Source organism: Diabrotica virgifera, chromosome 2, assembly GCF_917563875.1.
Source record: "Diabrotica virgifera virgifera chromosome 2, PGI_DIABVI_V3a".
NCBI classification, from domain to species: Eukaryota; Metazoa; Arthropoda; class Insecta; order Coleoptera; family Chrysomelidae; genus Diabrotica; species Diabrotica virgifera.
In genome coordinates this window covers 173564961-173583294 of record NC_065444.1, presented here as the reverse complement: position 1 = coordinate 173583294, position 18334 = coordinate 173564961, and the positions used below count along the sequence as shown (strand labels likewise).

Sequence of the window (18334 nt, the reverse complement as noted above, 5' to 3'; positions counted from 1 at the left end):
GACAACCTTGACCAAGAATTAATTTGTGTATTTTCGCTTCTAAATAAAAATTGATATAACTTTATTTTTTGTGGCCTTTTTCCTAATGAACGGCCATAGAAAAAATATTGTTCCTAACTCATGCCGAAAGTGTCTTCCCCGTACTCGACTGCTTGCCCGAACTCTGCTATCGCGTCGTTCGGGTCAGCGGCAGTCTCGTGCGTGAAAGTATCACTTTCCGCACTAGTTAGGAAAATAACTATTTTCTATGGATGTTATACAATGTGCAACTTCTCTCACTACTTACATACATTCAAAACGAACAATTTCTCAGGCTGTGAGAAAAGTCGGCCATTGCAGTGAGAAATATTTTTTCTCACGAGTTCCATACGTAGAATCGCGGTTTCCATGGTAACATGCACAATACAAACACAAATATTTTTGTCACATAAAATGTGTCAAATCAAAACTTACCAGGAATTACCTTTCAGAACTGTTTAAATATAACTGTTAACTATGATTTTAAATAAATAAAAATATGTATATAAATATTAAAAATATTAAATACCTACATATGTGTATATTATGTATATTATTTCAATTTTGGCGTATAATCTACATAAAAGCACCTAAATTATTTAATTTTGAAGTTTGAACTCTTGACAAAAACGCATCCATAGAAAAAGTAAATACTACAGTGTACAACACGTGAGAAAACGACATATTTCTCTCTTGATGTACAATATACTATTGTTCCAGTCTTGTAATTTGTTATTAATTTCACTTTCTTTACAGCTCAACATCATTGTTTTAGTTATGTCGTGTGACAAAGTGGAAATGAACGCACGAGATTTTTGTACCACCTGCGACCTTCTACAAGGAGAAATGGACAAATGTGATTTGAGAGAAGAATTAATCTCGTTAGGATATTTAACAAACCAGTTGCAACCAAAATGTTCGGCTGCTGGTTTCTTTACTGTTAACCAACTAATCTTAGGCGGTTTATTTTCTTCTGTTATATCTTATTTAATTGTTTCTATTCAGTTCAATGTAAGCCTAAAGTAAAATATATCTAAAGCATATCTTTATTATCACATTTTTCAATTTACCGTATAGCTAGAAGTTAAAAATTTAATGTTTATTGTTTAAAAATAGCAATATTTGGGAGAAAGATGCAAAAATATGTAGATTTTCTTTAGTTTTTGACCCTTAAACATAAATTTCAGCCTTCATATTACGCCTAGTAGTGCAGTCACTGAAGGTTTTCACCTCCGATTTCGTTGAACCTCCATTGATTTTCATGAAAATTAGTGTGTAGTAAGAAGATACAGAAAAAAACAAAAGTGACATTGTGCCAACTTGTGCTTTTACTCTGTGGGTGGATACCACCCCTTCTCGTGGGTGAAAACTATTTTATTAAAAATAACTCCAGAAATCGATAGAGAGACAAATTCTAAACAAATTTTTTTGTAAATCTATTACAAAAACAAATTAATACTTTTTGAGTTATTAAAGATCAAAGATTTTAATTTGTAGTGAACAAAATGCATGTTTTAAAGCGGTTTTTGATAAGCCACTAAAAAACTATACTTAAGCTTTTTAAAAAAGTTATTCTTACCTAAAAAAATTGAGGCTAATAAGAAATTGAGAAAGGCACTCTGTCGAAACAGCTGCAGTCACATAGTTGTAATAAATTTTGTTGGAAGTATAGAAAATAAACGTTTTTAGTGTTTTATTGTTAGATAAAATTAACTTCCATCAAGTAACGGTCGAATCCATCAATTATAATAAGAAATTCACGAGAAAAATAAACTTCCTGTAGCTGGCTGTATACCATAAATCACAAAAATACCAAGTTTTTTGTAAAAGGTATATATTAAAATACCCTAAATAAGGGTCACAATACAAAACGTTTTCGGATTAAGGAATCCATCATCAGTGTTTAAAAGCCAAAATTTGCATGCCTGAGCCACCAAAATGTATAGGGTAAAAACCCTTTAAATGTAAATAATAAAGTTATTTTACATATTTATATAAAATTCATCGGATGTTATAGATTCTCCAAAAAAAAGTTCCAACTACGTGGGGAGAGTCCTGTGTTGCCCTGGGTAACATCCAGGTTTATCTATAACATCCGATGAATTTTATATAAATATGTAAAATAACTTTATTATTTACATTTAAAGGGTTTTTACCCTATATATTTTGGTGGCTCAGGCATGCAAATTTTGGCTTTTAAACACTGATGATGGATTGTGACCCTTATTTAGGGTATTTTAATATATACCTTTTACAAGAAACTTGGTATTTTTTAATAAGAAATTCATTTTTTATTTGAAAAATCTTATAATATTAATTGAAAGTGAATTATGAGTACTTAATTGAATGTATATTTTTTTCGGCGGGTAGGTACTCAAATCTACATTTCAATCTTCAATAACGGGAAAACGATGCATTTTATAAAATATACTTATTCAACACTTGTCAAAGTACTCAGTAATACCTGCCAAATAAGCTCCAGAGTTAATAGCATCAAAATTAAGCGAGTTACGGTGAAAATAAGAGAACCCTTTTAGGACAGTCAATGTATTTGTCTCCGAATTCCATCCTACTACATCGATGTATTTGATTTTAACTATTAATAATAATGGGAAATAAGCCACAATATTATTAAAAAATGATTTTTATTAACGTTTCGACGCCCAAATCGGGTGCCGTTGTCAAAATACAAAATACTACTAACATAAACAAAAATGTCGTTGCTTAGTAAAGAAAATTCTTCTAATAATTTATTTAATTTGACTCATTTATATCGGCAATTCAGATACATATGATACATTTTAAAGTAGAAGACTTTAAAATGATATTGCCAATATTTATGAGTTGCGTTCCTGGGACGACTTTACTGAAAGATAGTTCATTCGATTACATGAAATCAACCCCAACTCAAGAATATCCGTCACAAAAAAATCATAGCATGTGATCTGTCTTTAAAAAGATAACCACATGCAACGGTGACATTAAAATTCTCGCGTTAGAGATCTCATAGTAAATCACGAGGGAAAACCAGGAAAAACCTCGTCATACTATCCCGACATCGTAAGTATTTGGTCTTACATTTAATTTACTCCCAAAATTAATACCAAATTCTGACTTTACTATAATTTTGTTTAAATTATAAATAATATCAATAATACATGGATATATAAGTAATACTAAAATATAAAATATGTACTAAGTCGACTATTGACTTACTAATTGTGGTATTTTCTTTCTATTGACTTCCTCTTTCAGTATGGGTATCCACATCCTACTGCATTCCACCGAGGAATTTGCGACACAATTGGTTTCGTTTAGCATAATTAGAGCCGCTTCTTTGATTTTTCTCTTTTTACTATCTGATTCTTTCAGGACTATACTTGAATCTCTCCACTGAACTCTATGTTCATTATCCCATGCGTGTTGACATATTTGAGATCTATCAAATTCTCTATTTTTAATATAAGATTGATGTTCACTTATTCTAACGTTTAATGGACTTGATGTTTCACCTATATAAAACTGTTCGCATTCACAAGGTATTTTATAAATACAATTCTTTGTCCTTTCTTGTTCATTGTTAGGTTTAGTTTTAGATAGAATAGATCTCAATGTGTTGGTTGTTTTGAATGTTGTTGAAATGTTGAATTTATTTCCTATTGTTTTAAGTTTCTCGGATAGTCCTTTTATGTATGGTATTGATATTTTCCTCGTATTATTTCTTGTGAATGTTGTAGGATCCCGTTCTATGTTGTTCTGTTCCATTCGATCCAATCTTGACAATTCCTTATTTATAAACGATAAAGGATAATCATTTTTTAATAATGGTTTTCCCTCGTGATTTACTATGAGATCTCTAACGCGAGAATTTTAATGTCACCGTTGCATGTGGTTATCTTTTTAAAGACAGATCACATGCTATGATTTTTTTGTGACGGATATTCTTGAGTTGGGGTTGATTTCATATAATCGAATGAACTATATTTCAGTAAAGTCGTCCCAGGAACGCAACTCATAAATATTGGCAATATCATTTTAAAGTCTTCTACTTTAAAATGTACTATATGTATCTGAATTGCCGATATAAATCAGTCAAATTAAATAAATTATTAGAAGAATTTTTTTTACTAAGCAACAACATTTTTGTTTATGTTAGTAGTATTTTGTATTTTGACAACGGCACCCGATTTGGGCGTCGAAACGTTAATAAAAATCATTTTTTAATAATATTGTGGCTTATTTTCCATTATAAATAGTTAAAATTCTAAAAATGCCACAAGAAAATAGCTTCAGAACAACATTAAGATGTATTTGATATTTTCACAGTAAGTAGGGAGGAAACAAAGTCTACCCTATATACTGTGGTCCTTTTATCTTGGGGGCGGTTTCCCCCCTCTTCAAGTGGGTGGAAAATTTTTGATTAAAATAACCACGGAAGTAGTTAGAGAACCTATTTCTAAGCAAAAACTGTTCTATAATATTTTTTGAACACTCAACACTTTTTGAGTTATTCGTGGTTGAAAATTGGCTATTTTCATTGAAACATCGGCCTTTTCGAACGGTTTTTTGCGAATACCTTAAAAACTATGCACCTAATTAAAAAAAAACTATAAAAAACATTTATTTTTGTAGCTGATAAAAAAAACAAAGAGATTCGTTCCTTCATAAATCTTCTAGTTATAATACAAAATAGAAGGGGAGAGGCTTGTACCTTGAACCGAATTTTTTCAAAGCTCAATTATTTTTAAGTTTTTAAATTTCAAGGAAAAGTTTTTGGACTAACTGGTAGTTTACACACTATAGTATACTATATCAAATGGTCATTTTAATAAAACAAAACCAAACACATTTTTTAGCATTTTATTTATTAAAACTAATTTGGTCCAAGGTAGAAAATCAGTACTGTACCTTGAACCACTTAGTATTTTACGTTGAACGACCCGTAAACTTTTAAAAATATATATAAAAAAAATTTGTTATTCAACACTGAACCTCTCAAAATCTAAATCAAGTACATATACTCCTTTTTGCCTTTCAGACAACAAAGCCTGACTTGGTGGTTTAAGTTTGAGCAATATATCTTCAATGTCAATGTAAAATTGTTCACCACTTGGGCCAGAATATTTGTTGCTGTTCAGAATTCTCTTCAGATACTGGACCGTTAAGTAGGGACTTACAGCAGTCCCTTGTGCAACAAAAAACTGTGTCCTCTTTTTTCCCATTAATTTTCTACGGCCCAACGTACAAGACGTGATAGCAGTCCAAGGTACAAGACTCAGCCGAAAAGAAAACAAATGTGAATTTAACCTAATAAAACGGATTTATTATATTTCTCACTATGTTGTTTAACTAGTTATTAGTATAGGCATATAACACCTTGTGATTTAATTTATGATATCTCTTAACATAAAAATTAGAAAGAAAATTATCTCTCCTATAAATAGTTACTTTTCACGAAATAAAACATTATGTTTTTACGATAGCCGCAAACGATTTCTAATCACGTTCAACAACTATCCACAGGAAGGCGACGCTTGTGGAAGAACTTTAGATAAGAAACATTGACAGTTCGGGCGCAAAATAAAAGAAAAATGGGGTGGCCCATGGTACAAGCTGACCCAAGGTACAAACCTCTCCTGGTAGGTGAAAAAGTTTTTCAGGGGTGAAAAAAGAAACCGTTAAAATAAGTCCGGAAGTGGATAAACTGATTAATTCTAACCAACTTTTGTTCTATACAGTTTTTTCACTAAGTCAATACTTTTCGAGTTTTTTGCGAGTGAATATGTTCATTATTGCAATAATTTAATAATAACAAATTCGGAACGTGGTTTAAGCTATTACGACTAGTATCAATCGATTTAGCGTATAAAAATACTATGAAAAAAACTACAAACTTGCTGTAGATACCGCAATATTTCGGGCTTTTTTCAAATAAACAATTATTTTGTTACAAACAAAATAAGAACATATTTTGAGTAATCGGGACTAGTCGCATTCGGTTCAGCGACCAAAAATACACCCGATAAAGCCTTAACACTATCAATTTATTTACAGGGCTTCTAATAATTCCTGAAAAATACCTAATTTTACCATAATTTGTTAATAACAATTAAACGCACCATATTTGGACTTCCAGACCACTTCCAATAAATAGAGCGACCCAAAAAACCTATAATACTACCATAAAATCACGGCGAACTAGAATTTCCAACGGGACCCCCTACGTTGCGATTAGACTAAATTACTGTTCACTCACGCTGCTCACAATACCATAGATAGTCAATCAAAATAGCAGCTCGCAGAGCTTTATATCAAAATGACCGAAACGCACACAACTTGAAAATTAGCCTCACTCGGTTTGTGTCAGCACCGAATCGACTGCTACAAAATAGCAGCTAATTTCGAAGCCGGTAGCAGTAGTTGTTACTAAGAACTAGATAGCAGTTCAAACAAGAAGTATGTTAACATTTCCCGTCAAACATTCTAACCGAAAGTGCCATTTTATAGTCGCAGAAATAGTACATGAGACATATCTCTCGGAGCGTTTTGAAAAGTCAAGCTTGAATATTTAGTTTCGGTTTTGAAGTCATTTCCGTTTGAACAGTTGTGACCGAAAGTTTAGTAAAATAGTCCTGTCGCCAGTGGAGTACAACGGCCTCCTTAATTGAGATGGACTTACCCAAGTTTTTTTATGTATTTTGACCCGTAGAACACAAATTTTTTGGGTAACAGTCGATCCGGATGTCGATATGATTGCTATAAACAAAGAACTTGAGGAATCACATAACAGCAATTTTTTTCGCAAAACAAAACATTTTTTTGTATTGTTTGGGTCATTCTAAGCCAAAAATGTTTTTACAAGGTTTTTCGTAGGATGCATAGTTTTCGACAAAAGCGGTTAAACTTTCAAAAAATCGAAAAATTGCAATTTTTTAACCCTAATAACTTTTGATTGAAAAATAAAATAGCAATTCTGCTCACTGTATTTGAAAGGTCAAGTCAAATTCTATCGGTTTTGATTACTTTCATTGCTAAAAATTAATTTTTTATTGTTAAACAAAGCTATAAACACATAGTGATTGAATGATGTTTTCAATGCATTTCTCATTTGAAATCCAACGAGTAGGCGCGCATACACACAAGTACATTAAAGCGCATGCATTGGGCACGGGAAACACTGTGTGTTTATGGCTTTGTTTAATAAATAAAAACTTCATTTTTAGCCATGCAAATAATCAAAGTTGATAGAATTTGACTTGAACTTTCAAATGTAGTAAGGAGAATTGCTATTTTATTTTTTAATCAAAAGATATTCGTGTTCAAAAATTGCACTTTTTCGATTTTTTGAAAGTTCAACCGCATTTATCTCGAAAACTATGCATTTTTCTAAAAAACTTGTAAAAACATTTTTTGCTTAGTATGACCCAGAAAATATAAAAAAATGTTTTGTTTTGCGAAAAATCGCTGTGATGTGATTCCTCAAGTTCTTTGTTTATAACAATCTTATCAACATCCGGATCGACTGTTACCCAAAAATTTCGTGTTCTACGGGTCAAAATACATAAAAAATTTGGGTAAGTCCATCTAAATTAAGGAGGCCGTTGTACCCCCCCTGGCGAAAGGACTAAAAATGACTCAAAATTTGTGAAATCAATCAACGCAAACTTACACGAAGAGTTCAAATATCGACTTCCGGTTCTACTTTAGGTAACTTTGGGTGAAAACCTACTAGGACTTACGAAGTCCGATTGTGCTAAATTAGAATTACCGTAAAAGTGATCGTCTTTGCTTTAACCCAGTTATGTCGCATTATCTGTCCAATAAGTTAAGTAGTTAGGCCACATCGCTCCAATGCTTCTATTTATATAATTCACCGTAATAATCTACATTATAATATAATTTATACATTACAAATTAATGCTATAAGAAAATGCTCTTGTTTATTTAACTTCAATAGGTAATCATAGTATCTTTTAAATCAATAGAGGTCTCCTATAAAGATTCTCCGTATTCTTTTATAATTATATAAATTATTCTCAGTCACGATACAATGAAGTTATCAATGTATTGATAAAAATGTAATTAAAGTAGAAAGTAATGGTTGATCAAGTAGTTGACTTGATTAAATAATAATTAGTTTCCTGGTTAAAAATTTGTTAAAAGTTAAAACTAGTTAAAAAATTTTATCCTTTTGTCTAGTCGACAGAGAAAGTACAATAATAACTAAAAAACTAGGAAGCTATCAAGGTTTACCTACATACATAGAATACTAGGTATAGAAAAATATACCCGAAATTATTATATTTTTTTATTATGTACAATATTTATTCAATTTGAGAAACACGGAAATTAAAAAAAGGAATAAAATATGTAGATGAAATAAGGATTGGTACACTGCAATCGGACCAGAGCATTTAGTACAAAATAAATCGATTTTTAAATAGAGTACCTAAAAATTTGCAACTTTTTGAATTATGTTCAAGATGATGTCAAGAAAAAATTTTACAATATAAAAGCGAGTGGAAATTTATAGTTGCATTTTAAACTGCATAAAATGCCTCCAAAAGTGTATAAACATGTCACAATAAGTGTATTAAGAGCCAGATTTTGTTACTCGGGTGTGTTTGAGGTCACTGAAGACGAATACGCTATTATCAGAACCGACCACTGGAGAACCTTGTGCCCAAGTTCACTGCTGAGGCACGTCATCTGGAGTTTCGTGGGTTGTAGGCACTAAATTGATGCAAACAGATTACTGGGTACATTTTTTTGGTTGTTGAACAATAATATGTCCTGAACTTACCCCCGGTGCAGCTGGGTCCCAAAAACCCTCGAAACTCCAGAAGATAACATGCCTTTGGGCATCTGTGACTGGGTGTCAGGTTATCCGGGGATCAGTTCTGATGGAGTATTCGCATTCAGCGAATCCAAAAACCGCCTAGTAATGTATTTGCATGCATCAGTGCCGAAAATCTTCGAAACTCCAGAAAATTACATTCTTTAATAGTAACCATGGGCACCAGGTGCTCCTGGAGTTAGTTCTGATTACGTATCAAACTTTCGTGAACGTTCTGAATACGTTCGTGTTCAGTAAACCCAAAAACCCCCGTCTAATCTATTTGCATCAATTTAGTACCAAAATCACTCAAAACTCCAGAAAATCCTCCAGAAAACGTGATCCTTGATATTTTGACGTTCTGGTGTTCCAAGGCAGGGGCGTAACAGAGGCCCCCGCAGCATGATGCTTGCGGGGGGCTCCATCGTCTAATATATATGTAAAAAGTGTTATTGTTATATTACTTTGCGCGTACATACGCAACGTTTTTTAAGCAATGCAATATTGAAAATGAAGTTGCTCATCAGAGAGATACAATGTATCGTATGCATGTATTGTATGTATTATTAAAATTGTAGATAATATATTCCCTGATAGTAGTGCACGAAGAAAGTTGTCCATCTCATAGAATAATACTATGTAATAATGTAGCCGTTTATAATTTTCTTTCTATTTTATTCTATGTCAATAAAGATGAAAAATGTAAGTTGTCATAAACAGTGCTTGAATACACTAATAGCCCAGTAAATTATCGTTTTGGAGTGTAATTATCAGCGTCACGACGTATTTTCTTGGCAATTTGGATTTAGATTCTACTTATCCTAACTTCAAAGTGGGACTTGTGCCATTGGTTGCTTTTATTTGGGGGATGAAAGTCACCCCATCTCGGGGGTGAAAATCATACGTGTAAAATAAGTTCGCAAATTGATAAATTGACTAATTATAGGCAACTTTTGTTCTTTAGAGCTTCTTTATCTAAATCAATACTTTTCAAGTTACTTGCGAGTGAAAATTATTTTTTAACAAAGTAACCACGTATTCAGGAGGATTTTTCGCAAATAACTCAAAAACAACTCAAATCAACAAAAAATGAGTATATTATCGAATTTAGTATTATCGAAATATTATCGAAAAAATATTTTTAGCAAAAATGTAGCTTATAAAAAAACAAACAAAAAATGGTGTAGGTACCTATTCATAAAGTCTATCGACACAGTAAAAGCAAAGTTGTAGCTCATGAAAAAGTATTCTTATTCGTTCAACGAAGCATTTTCGGGGAAAACTCATTGTAACTTAATGTATAGCTTTATTTTTATAGTATTTTATAGCAAGCTTCTAGCATCAAAACTAAGCGAGTTACGCTCAAAATAAAATTGACCCCTCTTTTTGTTAAAAAAAAGCGTGAAATCTCCCCCTACGTTGGATAGGTTCGAAGTTCTTATTTTTTTGGTTTTATAGCTTTTATAACAAAATTTGGTTTTATAGTAAAAAAGTTTTTTATTTTAGAAAAATGCCCTTTTTCAAAATAACTTAAAAAGTATTAGCAAGAGCGGATCCAGAGAGCCCCCCTCGAGGATTTAAAATAATTTAAATTTAAATATTTGTTTCAGCTTTGTACTAAACGGTAGTAAAGGTTGTGCAGAACGAGGTAAAGTGTGAGGTAACCTAAGCTATTTATGACCTATATATCTTAAAAAAAAGTTTATGGCTCCCCCGAAAATCGGTCTTAGATCCGCCCTTGAGTATTAGTGATACAAAAAATCTCAAAGAGTAAAGACATGTACTAGTTGTGCTTTTCTAAATATTTTGGTTTTCTGTAAGGCAAAAATTGGTTAAGATATGGCCGTTCAAAATTTGCTAACACTCGTGATTAGTGACTCGTTAGAGCCCTTTCAAATAAAATCCATTCAAAAATAAGCACTTTGAACCGGTGAAATATATACATGTTATATAAAAAAAGTTAAATAATTTGTAAAGGGGTAGTGATTAGTTTCACTTGGGGTGCTAAATAGAGGGAGATTTTCACAATTGTTTTACCAAAAAGGCGTTTTTTGAGCGTAACTCGCTGAGTTTTGATGATAGAAATTTTTATAAAAAGTAAAAATACCTAAAACTTTTTTAAACACTTTAAAAAAGTTTTAATGAGTTTCACGTTAAAATTTCGATATGAATTTGACGAATATGAACCTACATATTTTCATTAGCTATAACTCTGCTTCTAAGGTCCATGTCACCAGCCCCCCCTTTTTCAATTTGAGGGTCAAAAAAAAGCTCATTCGTTTGTATTGCGTTAGTACTGGATTGTATCACCCTTCAATCGTTTGTACTGCCCCCACCCTTTTAAATCTGCCTGGAGGGGCTGGTGACATGCCATCCCCCCCTTTTTCGATTTGAGGTTCAAAAAAAGGTTCATTCGTTTGTATTGCGTTAGTACTGGATTGTATCACCCTTCATTCGTTTGTACTGCCCCCACCTTTTTTAAATCTGCCTGGAGGGGCTGGTGACATGCCATCCCCCCATTTTTCGATCTGAAGGTCCGGAATGGGTATGTTCGTTTGTAATGCGTTAGTATCGGGTTGTATCGCCCTTATTTTGTTTGTACCGCCCCCACCCGTCTAGATTGGCCTGGGGGGCCAGTGACATGCTACCCCTCTAATCTGCACTTTTTGCCATCTGACGTCGAAAGTAGGCTATTTCGTTTGTACTGCGTTAGTACTGGATTGTATCACCCTTCATCCATTTGTACTGCCCCACCCTTTTAAATCTGACTGGAGGGGGATCCCCTTTTTCGATCACGGGTCCGGGATAGGTATGTTCGTTTGTACTGCGTTAGTATCGGATTGTATTGCCCTTATTTTGTTTGTACCGCCCCTACCCGTCTAGATTGGCCTGGGGGGGGGGGCAGCGACATGCTACCCTCTACTCTACACTCTTTGCCTTCTGAACGTCGAAAATAGGCTATTTCGTTTGTACTGCGTTAGTACTGGATTGTATCACTCTTCATTCGTTTGTACTGCCTCCACCCTTTTAAATCTGTCTGGAGGGGCAGGTGACATGCCATCCCCCCTTTTTCGATATGGTGGTCCGGGATAGGTATGTTCGTTTGTACTGCGTTAGTATCGGATTTTATCGCCCTTATTTTGTTTGTACCGACCCCACCCGTCTAGATTGGCCTGGGGGGCCAGTGACATGCTACCCTTCTACATTTAAAACAGGGGAGGATTAATGCTAGGAGTAAGGACACAAAATTAGCCAAAACTATTATAGTAACACCGCGGGTGTAAAATTTGGTAAATTCGTCAAAAATGTAACGAATTACATTTTGAAACTGAAAAACAGGCTTGCAAGCCACTCTCCATGGGGAATGGAAAGTTACACCCTCAGATGGATCTCGGAGTAGTTCTACGCTACCGATTTGAAAAATGGTACATGTATTTGTTGGAGATATTTTGAACACCATTTTCGATCAGAAATCAGAGGAGCGACCTTGCCTTTTCCTACTAGGAAGAAATTTATCCATCCCCTCAATAAATTTTACAGTTTTACAAGCTATCGATATGAAAATCAAAGATCTCATGCGGCGCATTCCGAAATGCACTCTTCGTTGTACAATTTCAACCTCTCTGTTGAAAACTTTTTAATCGTTTTTAAAACCATTCATTTTGGAATAACGTCGTAGGGAAATAAAATAAAGATAATTGAATTTTTTATGATATACGAATATAAAATACACTTAATAGATTTTGCATAATAATTTTGCAATCTAAATTTTTTTAAAAAAGTTAAAATTTTTTATAAACTTTCTGAACAAAAAGTAGACCATTATTTAGAAGTTTGCTAATTTTTTTACATATAAAGATACGCCCTACCTATCTAATACACTTTACAGAACTTAAGTTGGTTTATTTAATCGGCCTCAGCAATGTTTTAAAGTTATACACAATTTTTTGGCTTATAAACAAATACAGTGAGGACGTTTGAATTAATAAATACGAATAAATTTATTTTTCTGTTATTTATCAAATAAACATTTTTTTCTGTTTGAGGACAACAGTAAAATATATCTCTAATTAACTAAATTAAATACTTTCTTCTGTTTGTCTCAATTAATTAAAAAAAAATTGGGCACCCTGTATAAATAATTATGTAGTAAATAGAGAATTGAATAATGTTTCAAATAAGCTAGCACACGACTCACATTTTTATTTAAAAAAATCATCGATTACGTCATCACACCCAGATGGATGACGTCAGTAGTATGATAGATATCCCAAAAATTATAATTTAAATATAAAAATCGACCTGTTTAGGGATTTATCTCCAGAGTTGCCCATTCTCGAGAAAATGAATTTATTCCAACTCAAACGTCCTCACTATATTTGTTTATAAGCAAAAAAAATGTTTATATCCTTAAAACAGTGCTGAGGCCGCTTAAATAATCCGATTTTAATTTTGTAAAGTATATTGGATTGGTAAAGTAACTCTTGAAATGAAAAAAAAATTAGCAAACTTCTAACAGGTCTACTTTTTTTCAGAAAGTTTTTAAAAAATTTGAACTTTTTCTAAAAAAATTTAGATTGCAAAATTATTATGCAAAATCTATTATGTCGATTTTAATGAAATTTGGTGGACGAATTGAGTATGTTGTAAGAATTTTCTAAGTAAAATACGAAGGCTCTAAGTGCAACCAATGTGGTTGAAAAACATTGAATAAAAAGAGGCTTATTTTGCCCTCTTATTTTGTATTTATTGCTATTTTGCAGAAAGGATAATTATTTAAGATATTTTATACCAGTCGTGTCGTATATCATACAAAATTCAATTATCTTTATTTTATTTCCCTATGACTTTGTTCCAAAATGAATCGTTTTTAAGTTACAAGCAATGAAAGTTGAAAAAAATCGATGTTTTTCGAAATTTTTAAATATTTAATTTTTTTTTAATAATGTTCCAAACATATCTGAGAAGGAGCATAAGTAATTATAATTACTGAAGTTGTCACCTAATTTTATCTGCAAAAATCGGAATGCCACCTCTCACATCCACCTCAAAACAGATCCGCCCTGGTCTATACAGCGATAATTCCATACTAGAAATCGAAAATTGCGATATCAATGTTTATTTAATAGGTCAGTTTGGCATTATATATACTTGCAAATATTTTTCTATAAAAATGTCTCGTTTTGGCACTGAATCTTTAGAGTCAATTAACACGTTGACGGACAGTGCGTCAAATGTATAAGCAAGTTTTTGACACTATATTTATTTTACAAATAATGAAATACGGAAATTCTGAATCTTATTGCAGTCATAAATGAACAGTACAAACCTTTCTAGAAAACAAATTACCATAACGTAGCAGCTGCAATTATTGTTATCTGGTCTCTGACATTAGACGGTAAGAAAGATATTGATTGTGGGAATTTTTCATTTAATGTTCCAAATACTCTTAATAATTTTCGATTCCAATGAATTCTGCCGTATGTATGTTTCAGTTAATCATTTATATATCAGCTATATCCAGAGAGGTTGAAATTGTACAACGAAGAGTGCATTTCGGAATGCGCCGCATAAGATCTTTGATTTTCATATTGATAGCGTCTGAAACTGTAAAATTTATTGAGGGGATGGATAAATTTCTTCCTAGTAGGAAAAGACAAGGTCACTGCTCTGATTTCTGATTGAAAATGGTGTTCAAAATATCTCCAACAAATACATGTACCATTTTTCAAATCGCTACTACTCCGAGATCCATCTGAGGGGGTAAATTTACATTCCCCATGGAGAGTGGAGAGTGGCTTGCAAGCCTGTTTTTCAGTTTCAAAATTTAATTCGTTTCATTTTTGACGAATTTACCAAATTTTACACCCACGGTGTTACTATGTGCAAGGTTTGGCTGATTTTGTGTCCTTACGCCTAGCACTAATCCTTCTAAATGTAGAAAGGGGCTTTAAATGTAGAAGGGTAGGAGTAGTACAAACAAAATAAGGGCGGTATAATCCAGTACTAACGCAGTACAAACGAAATAGCTTATTTTTGACATTCAGATGGCAAAGAATGCATAGTAGAGGGGTAGCATGTCACTGGCCCCCCAGGCCAATCTAGACGGGTGGGGGCGGTACAAACAAAATAAGGGCGATACAATCCGATACTAACGTAGTACAAACGAACATACCCATCCCGGACCCCCATATCGAAAAAGGGGGGATGGCATATCACCAGCCCCTCCAGGCAGGTTTAAAAGGGTGGAGGCAGTACAAGCGAATGAAGGGTGATACAATCCAGTACTAACGCAGTACAAACGAAATAGCCTATTTTCGACATTCAGAAGGCAAAAAGTGCAGAGTAGAGGATAGCATGTCACTGGCCCCCCCAGGCCAATCTAGACGGGTGGGGGCAGTACAAACAAAATAAGGGCGATACAATCCGATACTAACGCAGTACAAACGAGCATACCCATCCCGGACCCCCAGATCGAAAAAGGGGGGATGGCATGTCACCAGCCCCTCCAGGCAGATTTAAAAGGGTGGGGGCAGTACAAACGAATGAAGGGTGATACAATCCAGTACTAACGCAATACAAACGAATGAGCTTTTTTTTGACCCTCAAATCGAAAAAGGGGGGATGGCATGTCACCAGCCCCTCCAGGCAGATTTAAAAGGGTGGGGGCAGTACAAACGAATGAAGGGTGATACAATCCAGTACTAACGCAATACAAACGAATGAGCTTTTTTTGACCCTCAAATCGAAAAAGGGGGGGGCTGGTGACATGGACCTCTGCTTCTACTAGGTATAGGGACGTAATATATACACCACTTTTTTATTTACTTATTTACAGGTTATATTTGACGAATAAGCACTGGCGAAGCGTCCATGTAACCACTGTTACCATTGGTAACAGTTAAAAATATTGCAATAAATATTTTATGACTGTTATGAAATAATTCCATTTATATTTTTTACCAACATAAATATTTGTTAATAGTACCTAATTCAGTAAATGGCCAACTAGACGCACGAAAATATTGGCGAGATATGTGGATCCATTGCACGTTATTATATGCTGTTACCAATACTGGCAGTGGTAACGCAGGAGAAACCTCGCTATTGCTCGGAACTATACTAGCTCGTTTCTGAAAATTTTGAAGGAGCGACGGCTCTGTTAGAGACGGCGCGCGGGCACGCTGTGTATATCAGTATTGTAACCATTTTGAGGATTGGTGACATTAGTTTAGTACCTATTACAGATTACAGTGTGCATGCATTTAAACATGGAAGAGTGTTGCTACGTATTGCGTAGTTGATCAACTACTTGAAAAGTTATTCTCCTTGTATATTTTTTTATATATAATTTTGAAGAAAAAAAATGATAATATTGAAAATGGAAGAATTAAAATATAAACAATAGTTTTCAAAATCTATTCTTTTTTCTACTTGTTCATTTTTTTATGTTAATTTTATGGTAGAATAATATATTTAGTTTGTTTATTATTTATTGTTATACCTGTTACATATACATAATTACATACATATAATTTGGGAATAGTGATTTGTTTAATTTTATCCCACAAGATTGAAAACAAAAACTTATACATATTTGGGAGGTTCAAAATAATTTTTTTAAATAAGATTTTTTTACATCTGGTTTGCTAACACTTTAGAAAATGTCACGCGTCGCCACTGCGAATAAGAACAATTTTTCATGAGCTACAAATTTGCATTTTTTACTGGGTCGACAGACTTAATTTTTGTATAAGTTACATTTGTGCTATTTACTTACGAATACTTACTTTTTGAGTTATTTGCAAAAAACCGCCTGAAAACGTTGTTTTTGTTGAATATTTTCACTCGAAATTAACTCGAAAATTATTGACTGAACCACTTCGGTGGTGGCATTGGAAATTACACGGTATCGCCGTATTTTACGTTCATTTAATAGGCTATAACAGATATAAGATTTTGTTACACATGCCGCATTTAGTAATTTTTTAAAGGGGCACCATTTCCAAGCCTGCGGGGTGCCCCGACGGATTTTGTTACGCCACTGTTCCAAGGGTCAATTCTGATGGCGCAGTCGCATTTAGCGATCCCAAAACCCCCAAGTAACAAAGAATTGCTCTTAATATGCTTATTTTTGCATGTCTATGCACTTTTTGATGCCCTTTATGCACTTTAAAATGCAATTATGCATTTTTACTCATTTTCCTGGCATCATCTTGAACACAATGCTAAAAGCTGCAAGTCTCTAGGTGTTGTATTTAAAAATCGATTTATTCCGGTATTTTTAGTGCTAAATGCAATGGTCTAAATGAACTGCGACTCTAATAAGCGGCTTATTAGAATGTATCAAATATCAAAATATAAAATTACAACACAAAAAACTTGATCATCATCATCATCATCATGGCATCCTGAGCGATTATTGTCCTCTTTGAGCTCTTCCCATTAGGTTATCGCGAAGAATCTGTCCGTATTAATTTTTTATTTACAATTGGTTGTGTGACTTGGGTTTATCAGCAATATTTCTTTATTATGTGAATTTCTGTTTTCTAACTCCTATATTCCTAAGGTCTTCTATTATCTTATTCTCCAATCTCATTTTTGATCTTCCTCGTGCTCTACCTATTATTGGTCTCCAGTTGATTTTCTTGATCTTGAATCTAGAACTGCTTTTGGATCTCTCCTTTCTAGATGTCCCATCTATTTGAGTCTTTGTACCTTGATAAATTTGAGGATGTCTTCTCTTTTCAAAAGTTCTCATATCTCGTAGTCCATCATTTTTTTAAATTCAGCCAAGTTTAGTGGGCCTGCTATTCTCTGGAGTATTTTTTTCTCTAAGATCCTTAATATTTGGTTCTCAGGTACATTATTTCCGTCCCATATATTTTCCTGAAGATAAGGTTCTTATCTTTTAGGAAAAATTTGTATTTCCAGTAAGTTCTGTTTTCTGTTCGAAAAATACTGTAACAATAACGAGCGTTCGGGTATTTATTTACGACTTTATTATTTATTTATACAAGTTTACTTTACAAACTTTAGCTTAAGACTAAACTCTATTCACAAAAAGTATGCCTTATATATCCTAGTCGTTATTCTCGATCATTCCGGGCTAAGCCAGCTCTCCGACTATCGTGTGACCTTCCAACAACCGCGCATCGGTTCCACGTATAGCGTGCTTCGATCTAGATTTTTCTCGGCTTACGCCTTGCGGCTGGTGACTCATTGTTTTGCTACATTGCTCCCCTCTTAAGATCTGAGCGTCCCGATCAGCAACTCTAGATGAAGGCCCAGGATGGCGGAATCTACACGACTCTCCAGCTTTGCATACACCCTTCAAGAAGAAATAACAGTCTACTGTCTTTGAAGGATCCGACATCTTCGGGTTCATGCAACACACAGTAATTCGTACGCCAGTTTCTCTGAATACCACTTCAAGCATGCTTCTCACAATCTTCCAATCCAGATTTTCTACTGCATGGC

General features: G+C 33.7%; 1 protein-coding gene across 1 annotated transcript; it reads left to right on the top strand.

Moving 5' to 3' along the window:
* The first annotated feature begins 777 nt into the window (after nucleotides 1-777).
* On the top strand, nucleotides 778-1050 carry LOC126879719 (uncharacterized). Its single transcript, XM_050642928.1, has one exon. The coding sequence runs from the start codon at nucleotides 796-798 to the stop codon at nucleotides 1042-1044; it is 249 nt and encodes an 82-aa protein (XP_050498885.1). The 5' UTR covers nucleotides 778-795; the 3' UTR covers nucleotides 1045-1050.
* Nucleotides 1051-18334: the final 17284 nt, after the last annotated feature.

Excerpts from the sequence above, each read along its gene's own strand:
- LOC126879719 (XM_050642928.1), top strand. The coding sequence starts at position 796 with ATGTCGTGTGACAAAGTGGAAATGAACGCACGAGATTTTTGTACCACC.